The sequence below is a fragment of the Eleutherodactylus coqui genome, chromosome 1, assembly GCF_035609145.1.
Source record: "Eleutherodactylus coqui strain aEleCoq1 chromosome 1, aEleCoq1.hap1, whole genome shotgun sequence".
NCBI lineage: Eukaryota > Metazoa > Chordata > Amphibia > Anura > Eleutherodactylidae > Eleutherodactylus > Eleutherodactylus coqui.
Genome location: NC_089837.1, coordinates 456,488,942 through 456,498,890, shown reverse-complemented (window position 1 = coordinate 456,498,890; position 9,949 = coordinate 456,488,942). Strand labels below are relative to the sequence as shown.

At 42.2% G+C, this 9,949-nt stretch overlaps 1 protein-coding gene across 1 annotated transcript; it reads left to right on the top strand.

The window, feature by feature from the left end:
* Positions 1–263: 263 nt before the first annotated feature.
* On the top strand, positions 264–5,650 carry LOC136612937 (aquaporin-2-like). The gene is made up of 4 exons (XM_066593711.1): positions 264–632; positions 1,854–2,018; positions 3,157–3,237; positions 5,429–5,650. The coding sequence occupies exons 1-4, from the start codon at positions 264–266 to the stop codon at positions 5,648–5,650; spliced, it is 837 nt and encodes a 278-aa protein (XP_066449808.1).
* The last annotated feature ends 4,299 nt before the right edge of the window (positions 5,651–9,949 follow it).

Below are 9,949 nucleotides of genomic sequence, written 5' to 3'. Positions count from 1 at the left end.
AACTGCCTTCACCTATGCAAATTGTAGCATTTCTGATATTTGATAAGTATCTACCCTCAACCTGACTCCAAACAAAGGGCGAAGCAAATTGCCAGGGTTTCATTTTTTTTCTTGAATTTACTCTTACTTAAATAGAAGCAAACTGTGTGGCTCCTCCTTCCCCTTTTCATGACTTGCCTATAGTATATAAGTTACAATATGAGATCCAGTTCCGTTTAAGAAGCAAAGAAGGAAACATCAGACATTTTTACTCTTCCTACGAAATGATTAGACTATGGGAGCTTCGTTCCGTGGCCTTTACAAGGGCAGTTTTTGTGGAATTTTTTGCAACCCTTTTATTTGTTATGTTTGGTATAGGCTCATCCTTAAACTGGCCTGGAGCACCTCCAAGTGTCCTGCATGTTGCCTTAGCTTTTGGCCTTGGCATAGGCACTTTAGTTCAGGCTTTTGGTCATGTAAGTGGTGCCCACATCAACCCAGCTGTAACTCTAGCATTCATGGTGGGATCTCATATTTCCTTCCTCCGAGCAGTTTTTTATGTAGGAGCTCAGTTATTGGGAGCTGTGTCTGGAGCGGCCATAATTCAAGGGCTTACTCCCTTTGAAGTCAGAGGGAACTTATCAGTAAATGGGGTAAGATATTTTATTCTACGTCTTTGATTTGTGGCAGGACCATGAGTATAGAGGGCAACAATTACAAAAGAGATACTTTATTGTTATCGATAACCACCATGAGAATGGATAATATGTGTATTATGATGGCTTGTCACACTTATTAATGACACAATGTAAAACCTATTACACAAGCCCAACTACATATATTTACTCATAAATGATAGATGACAAATGATACTTAACATGTTAAAAGTTTTTGTGAATAATTGGTGTCCATCTCCAGTGTTTTTCTTGAGTATTCTTACTCAATGTGCAGCTCCTTTCTTATTAATGATGAAAGTCTTAAAGGGGTTTTCCAGTGAAATACTATTGATGACCTATCCTCAGAATAGGTTATCAATAGTCGATTGGCCGGGGTCTGTCGCTCGGGACCACGACCGATCAGCTGAGCGGGCGCATACTGTCAGCCCTGCAATAACACAGAGGTCCAGAGCAGAAGCGTCCACACCAACCTCTGTGTAGTGGCCAGCACTTGTAACTGCAGGCACGGCTCTCATTGACATCAATGAGAGCCGTGTCTGCAGTTACAAGCACTGGCCACTACATGGAAGACATCTGCTTCAAATGCACAAAGGTCGGAGTGGAAGCCTCCACGCCGACCTTCTTATAGTGACCAATGCTTGTAACTGCAGGCACAGCTCCCATTGATTTCCATGAGAGCCATGCCTGCAGTTACAAGTGCCGGCCACTACAAAGAGGTCGGCGTGGAGACTTCCATTGCTTCAGCTCCGACCTCTGTGTTATTGCGGTGCTGACAGCATGCACCCGCTTAGCTGATTGGTTGGGGTCCCGAGTGATGGTCCCCAGCAGATCAACTATTGATGACCTATGCTGGTGATAGGTCATTAATAGTATTTCCCTCGAAAACCCCTTTAATTATACATAGCAATATTAGATTGTAATTCATTGGCTTCATCCAGTCTAGAGAAGATATTTAGATAGGTAATGTGACCCAAATGGACTCTAATGGTGTGAATAGTTTTTTCCTATACATAAGGTATAAATTTCTCTCCCCCGCGCCCACAATCAGCAGTGTTATGAAGATGCAAAGTGCAAAGCTTTTCCATAGCAATACACAAAATACCCCAGTTGTAAGCTTTACCATTTTGCCTTTTCAGAAAGTGATTTAGCAAAACTAAATTAGTCTGTTATATATGTGTTTCTTCTTTTTTTTTGCAGTTATTCAACCACACAGATGCCGGGAATGCTTTTGTTCTTGAGCTTTTTCTAACACTTCAACTAATCCTATGTATATTTGCATCTACTGACGATCGGAGGACAGATAGTGTTGGTTCCCCAGCTTTGTCTATTGGACTGTCAGTGACATTTGGACACCTCCTTGGTGTAAGTATCAGAGCTGCTACCCAAGGCAGATTGCAAGAATTTCTATAAATAACAGAAAAAGCATTTATATTGCTCTCAGTGAGACGTGTAAAATGTATCCATGTGTCTGCAAGTACGAAATCCCATAATCCACCTAGGTAGAAAATGAAATCCTTACTTCTTGTACTCCAATTCTGCGTTTTGATGGATCCCTTGTCAAGGGACAGTGATATGTCAAGAAATGAATGATAAGAGATAGAATTGTTCTCTATTCCTAGATCTTTAAATTGGGTTCTTATTTAACAATTTCTAAAGATATAGGCAGTTTACGGAAGACAGAAAGAGAAAAAAAGGCAAGGCGGGTAGGAGAACGGAAACAAGGAAGAAGAATATGAACCATGAGGTCCTGGGTCGTTATCCAATGAATTGAGGCATGAAAGAGTTACTGCACATTTACATGCAAAGACAATCTTTCAAACAATTGAAAGATTGACAGTTTTAGCGATCATTTTGCATAAAGTGTTAATGGAGACTAATGTCCATTAGCACTTTATCATCTTCAAATGTGTATAACAGGGCCTTCGGAAGCTGTTTGCAAGCTGAGCATGTGGTCTGAGCTCTGCACACAGCTCCATTGTTCTCGCAAGGTTCTTGAGTGAGGTCCCTGTTATCTCTCTCCAGTTGCACGATGGATTTTAAGCTTACCTGAAAATCATCGCTCAGCCGAAAAAGTGAATGATGGCAGCATTTACATGCAACAATGATCGCTCATTTTGAGCGATATCGTTGCGTGTAAATGGGCCTTTATATCCGTCGATGTGCACATCTACCTACAGTTTCAGATGGATGACCTTAAGCTGTAGTAGAGGTCTACAGATGTGTCTAAGCAAGATTGTTATATTCTGTAATGCCTGTACAAAACAAGGCACAAGGCTGTAAGAAGCAAACATATATTTTAAGGTGTTTTGCCCTCATTCAAAATAGAAATTTGGCACAGGAAAAACCAAGAGAAATTGTGAAAGGGTACATAAATTTGTATGAGGCTACATACCGACTGTTGTTTGTACTTTTTACTTGGCTGTTTATGATGCTGTTGATCAATCAGGTGTTCTTTAGTTTGCTGTTTTATTCCTCACTAATTGTTAACATTGCTGTTTAGATCTATTACACAGGTTGCTCCATGAATCCAGCCAGATCATTTGCACCGGCCATAGTGACTGGGATATTCAATGCCCATTGGGTAAGTTTGTCCTTCTGACTTTCTCATTGTGTGACCGAAAGTGATTTGTGGATTCCATGCCGTGATATAAAGAACACATAGGATGGGCAGGGTTGTTGGTTTATCCAAATTGATAAGATAATTGTTAGGTTATTATTTTAGTAATGATTATGTAACTACATAATTACATATATTACACTTTTGAATGATTGTGTAAAAAGACTGTTGGCCAAAAGCCTTATCTTCTGGATTAGTGCTTCGTTCTACCAGTGATACTTGCTAAGCTTATTTAAAGAGCAGTGCTTGAATGTCGATGGGAATCACGTTTTGTATGTATGTTCATGGTGGGTTATATTTCTATGTTTATCAAGGCTTTGTGTCTTGGAAGGCACCAAATGAAGACTCTGTCTGGTTGTTTACTTCTTAATGCAGCTTTTGTGAACACCATTGGCCAGACAGGTTACATTTAAGAGTTTGAGCGCAACTCAACGGTCCTAGTAAAACTACCCTGGGGAGGAGTAAATCACAAAACTTTTCTTATATTTCTTATTTTATTTTCTAAGTTACTTCTTGTATTGTACTTGCTGTACTTTGTACAACTTCCATAAGTTTTGCATCCCCTGTCTCAGAACAGTCATTATTCTATATCTATAAAGCACCATGTAATACAATGCCACTACACATTAACCCCTTCAAGACTAAGCTTGTTTATGCCCTAATAACCAAGCCAAATTTTGGAAATCTGGTATGTGTCGCCTTAAGGCCTTGTTCACATGAGCACTGTTTTCGCACATTAGAGGTGTGTGAAAAGAGCGCTTCTATAAGAACCAAAGGCTTCCTATAGAAGAGTTCACATGAAGGAATTTTAGACATGCTAAATACTTGCACCAATCAAAGATAGGACATTCATGGCTACAATGCTCACATCTAAGGTCTGTGCTGCGTTAAGAGATAGGACCTGACCTATCTTTGGTGGGAGTTGCGCAGGAGTTTCCATAGATTCCTATGGGAGCAGGAGTCTATGGAAATTCCTGCGCAGGAAAAGAAGATTTTTGCCGACCGAGGGAATACCCTGCTGCTTACAGCAGGACATTTAAAACCTGCTGCCCAGAAGCACATTTTAAATGTCCCACTGTAAACTCCTGTTAGTTCCCGCGGGGATGAGGGGACTCCCCGAGGGTTCCCTTAATCCCGCGAGGACTAACAGAAATTTACAACAGGACATTTAAAATGTGCTTCTGGGCAGCACATTTTAAATGTCCTGCTGTAAACAGTGGGGTATTTCTCCAGCTGGGAAATTAAGGTGGGCTTAAAGGTGGTCTCAGCTCATAGACAGCTATTTCTTTTGAATCCCCCATACATAAGCAAACTCACTTAGCGTACACGAACAAAGGTATCGGGCATGCTGAAATCTCAAGGGAGAGTCAGGATAGCTATTAGAAATTGAGCTGTTCCTACTAGAATCAGCTAGTTCGGCCAACATTCATCTATTACGTGTGGTCACCTTTAGGAATAAAAATAAGCCTACTAAAAGATCACAAATGAAGTTAGTGAAGATTAGAGAAGAAATCAACTACAGATGTTGAATGGATTGTCTGGGATTTGAAAAAAAATCACCTTGTTTATTGAGAAACGATCCACGTCTGTTCATGGGCTGATTCTGGCATTCACCCCCATTCCATTCTTAGCGCATAGTGTTTTGTAGAATAAGACCATTTCTTTTTAATTCTAGACAATCCATCTGAAGGTATGATAAGTAGCTTAGTGTATGCCATTAAGAAATTAAAAAGCTATAGCAAGTTCTGTAGAAATTGATTTCATTTATTAATGTGGTCAAAATGTTCGACATTTGTTAGTCTTCATAATATTCATAATGAATGGAAACCAAACTTTTGAACATGTGGATTTGTCTAGAGATCAGCACAAAACAACAGCTAGAAGAGGCACGGAGTCTGTTATGGCATCAAGAGGCAAAAACTGTTCCTGTTTGTGGGGTCTTCCTCACCGGAGTGGGTTCTCCTTTGTGCAGAAGTTCAGCTATCTGACACTACTTGACCTCCCATGATTACTGTATTTAGTGTCACTAAGATGTTTGGCCCATTTCTAACTCTGCTGTAGGACTCTCTGCTTTGTAGCTACACAACTGGAGATGTAATATATTTTTAGTAGTGCAATTAATAATAATTATAATTTTTACTTACATTATCCTCAGGTCTTCTGGCTAGGACCAATGTGTGGAGCCACCTTAGGATCCTTGATGTACCACTTTATACTAATTCCAAACACCAAGACCTTCTCAGAAAGAATAGCGATTCTGCGAGGGGAGCTGCAGCCTGAAGAAGACTGGGAAGAGAGGGATATTCGTAGAAGACAATCAGTAGAGTTACATTCACCCCACACAATATCGAAAAGTGGGATGACTGAAAAAGTCTGACTTAGAGTAAATCTGGGAGATAAAAAGATAAGGTGACCAGTAATAGTACTTGAGTGGGAGATACCTGAATCAGTTTGCCATCTGGTACAAGTGTTGTATGCTTGGCTGGATTAAATGGATGGCCATCACATATAATACATAATCATGTCTGGCACGGAAAGGCATGAAAGACAGGAAATATTTGGTAAATCCTCACACTTCCTTCTCGGAGCAGATTTTACGCTTTCAATTGAAGGGTGAAGTCTGCTGTAGATCTGTGTAAAAATCCGCCGATGGTGCAGATTTTAAAGTGAATTTTGCATCTGCAGTGTGTGATTGCACCCTTACAGTGGATGTAGAAATGCAAAAATCTAACAAATCCCTTATTTGTATATCTGCACTAGAGATGAGCGAGCATACTCGCTAAGGACAATTGCTTGATCGAGTATTGTCCTTAGCGAGTACCTGCCCGCTCGGGAGTAAAGGTTCGGTTGCCGGTGCGGGTGAGAGGTGAGTTGCGGCAGTCAGCAGGGGGAGCAGGGGGGAGAGATCTCCCCTCCGTTCCTCCCCGCTCTCCCCCGCAGCTCCCTGCCGCCGGCAGCCGAATCTTTGCTCCCGAGCGGGCAGGTACTCGCTAAGGGCAATGCTCGATCGAGTAATTGCCCTTAGCGAGTATGCTCGCTCATCACTAATCTGCACCCTTTTTTTCATGACTATACACGCATATATTACACAGAGTAGACCACATAACTGCTCACTACTTGTTTTGGCATTATTGCCCTAGAATATTTCTGTTGCTGGGGAGAAGTCACATGACTTATGTTTAGTGAGTTTACCTAAAAGTGACCAATTTGCAATGTTATTTTCTGAATGGTTGCAAAAACCATTTTTCTATTAATTGCCTAAAGCTGTATTCACATCATGAAACTATTACCCAATGTATACCTGAAATGGAAAGCTCCAACATATGCTACTGTATAGCCATGCTGTGGTCATAGGCTCTAATCAGGGGCGTAACTATAGGGGATGTGATTGCGCCCAGGCCTAGCAGCCTTAGGGGGTCCATAAGGCATCTCCTCTCCATATAAAGCATATAGCTGGGGGCCCTGTTACAGATTTGGCATTGGGATCCAGAAGCTTCAAGTTACGCCTCTGGCGCTAATGTTAAAAAGCGTATCCCAGATGGTACAGATATAGCTTTTTTGTTATAGCTCACTGTACAGAAAAGCTTATATAATTAAAAAAATAGGCATGATAATTAGTGATGAGTGAGCATACTTGCTAGGGGGAATTGCTTGAGCGAGCATTGCCCTTAGTGAGTACCTGCCCGCTCGAGAGAAAAGGTTCGGCTGCCGGCGGCGGGCAGGGAGCTGCGGGGAGGAACGGAGGGGAGATCTCTCTCTCCCTCTCTCCCCCTCACTCCCCCCTGCTGACTGCCGCAACTCACCTGTCACCCGCGCCGGCACCTGAACCTTTTGTCTTGAGAGGGCAGTAACTCGCTAAGGGCAATGCTCACTCGAGCAATTGCCCTTATCGAGTATGCTCGCTCATCTCTAATGATAATGCATATCAGCCCGATGGAGGTCAGCAAGACATTCTGTTGGCCTTTGTGGGGGAAGGGGGGGGGGGGGTTGGATGAAACCTACCATACGATTGAGCCTTGTGCCTGTCTAAAGAATATAAGGGCCACTAATTCTGCTGATCATCGGGGTCCCAGGTATCAGAGCCCCAGCAATGGTGCAGTGAATACTTACCCTAGGGACAGACCATCAGCTTTTAAGTGTTGGAGAATCCAGTTAAAGATCTCTATCTCAGTGACAGATTCTCTTTCATAGATATAATTATGCTCTATGAGCAAACAGTAACATTTATGAATTACACATGCTACCATGCAGAAGGAATTAAAATGTGGCCTAACATCATGGATTTTATTATTATCTATTTGAGATGGTTCAGGAAGCACTAAAATAAATAGAGCTAAAATGAATTTTATCAGGTGAGACACAAGGGAATGATGAGAAGGAGATGGATACGGCGGAGCCTAAATCAAAGTAGCGAGGCAGATTTATCACAGATGCAATATTTTATGTCTATATCGCAGATTAAATAGTGGTAATAATATTGCTGTTCAGCCAAAACATCATATTCCTAAATCTTCACAGTGTATTATAAACTGCTAATAAAAATTATCTGAAGAGAAGCCATCTCTCTATGGAATGTTCTTGGAGTCGGTCCAAAATTCACGGCGGTGATAAAATACAGACAGAGATGTCTTATCATGATTATGTTTTTATATCTTACATTTTATGAGGCTGCTTAAACTCAAAATCATCTGATATTTATTTTGTTTATAAGCATTGCAGGAATACGGAAGTCGTCACGCTAAGGTGAAACGCACCCCGGCGTGGAGTAAAAGCAGTGAATGCGAAATTGAAAAACTGGAAGGCTTGACGCATTGTGGACATATGTCGGTTGCCCGTTGTATGTTTTTGTACTAAACCACCTATACATGGCCTTGAGTCTTAGTGCGTGTCTGTATGCGTCGTGTTTTTTAGAAATTCGATAGATCCCACTTAGAGATGAGCGAGCACCCAAATGCTCGAGTCCGTGTTATTCAAGTCCAGCTTTTCATAAAATTCGAAAGCTCTACTCGAGTAACGAACCCCATTGACTACAATGGGAGACTCGAGCATTTTTGTATGTGGGATGCCGGGTGCCAAGCTTCTTTTTTTTCTAGGTTCGTTCTCTCTCTCTCTCTCTCTCTATCTCTCTCTTGCCAGCCCAAAAATTTGCCATTGACGCGCACTGCGTCACGGCGGGGAGGAGCCAAAACAGGCGTGTCACAGTGGGGGGGGGGGCAAAACCTGGGGCGGGGTCGAACATGGCTTGCTGCTCGTTCGAGTAACGAGCACCATCGAGTACACTAATGCTCGAACGAGCGTCAAGCTCGGCAGAGTGTTTCGCTCAACTCTAATCCCACTCCATATTATAGGAGGATTTCTCTTCTCTCCGTCATGTGGTAACAAAGCATCATATGGCAGACTTATGCACAGTGCATACTATACCTACCTGTGTCTAATATTTGATAGGTCTGGAGGCCATTACTACACCCCCGCCACTGCCCACAATCCATTTCATATACACTATCCTACCAAAAGTAATTGGACGACCGAACAAGAATCAAGTAGTATTTATTTGCATGTGTTAATATTAAGTGGGGCTCCTTTGGCCCTAATGATGTTGGATACTCTCCGTGGTATACTTTTTACTAATGTCTGATACACTTCAGCTGGTGTTTTCATCCATTCATCTTGCATAAGTCTGGTGAGTTCTCTCCAAGAAGATGCATTGGCCGTCTACAGTGGTGCAAGGAGTGTCTTTATTGGACAGTTGAGCAATGGAAGAAAGTTCGCAACTCCATCTTCTCAAATCAGATGGACATACCTAGATATGGAGGAGGCAGGGGAATACCTTTTGCCTGAGTGTGTTGTGTCAACAGGTTCTGTTATGGTCTGGCGATGTTTTACGTGGCATAGTCTCAGCCCGTTGGTTATAGTGGCAAGAACCATGACCATGGAGATAATAATGTGCTGCCAACACTGTAGTAATACCCTGGAAATATTCAGCAAATATTGTATTTCCAACAAGACAACGAGCCTTGTCACAAATCTGTTTTATGTTGATTTGAGGAAATGGATGTCATGAAAGCCAACGGAGACCCCACTAAGTATTACCATATGAAAATAAATAGTACTTTTGATTCTTGCTCAGATGTCCAATTACTTGGTGAGATGGTATATACTTTCCCTTATGATGATGCGTCGCTTCTTTGGTGTTATGTCATGTGACCTGTGATGTCACCTCCAGATCCTGCTCCATGTGTTGTGCCACACCCAGAAACACAGGTGAGAGCTGATACTCTTAGCCTTGTATATGTGATGTCACTAACATTTAGAGGCTTACGGCTGCACCAGTCACTCGAGTATACAAACATGTCAACACTGCAGCCAATGTAAACAGAGACCGGCATGGAGGACAGAGCACTAGACAACAGACTGCCCCATTATAGCCTATGGGGCTATAATTATGGTATGTCCTATTCTTGTCTGACAAAATAGGACATAGCAATCTATGTGAATGTGCAGAGTACGTGTATATCAGGCAGCACAGGGGTGGATGGCCGAGTGCTGTCTGATGAAAATCGCACTCGAGTCTCTGGGGCATAACTCGCATTATGGCTAGCGTGCACCTAGCCTACCTATCAGGGCTGATAGGCAAAAGGATCCTACTCCCTTCATGACCGCGGTGCATTGGAGTTTA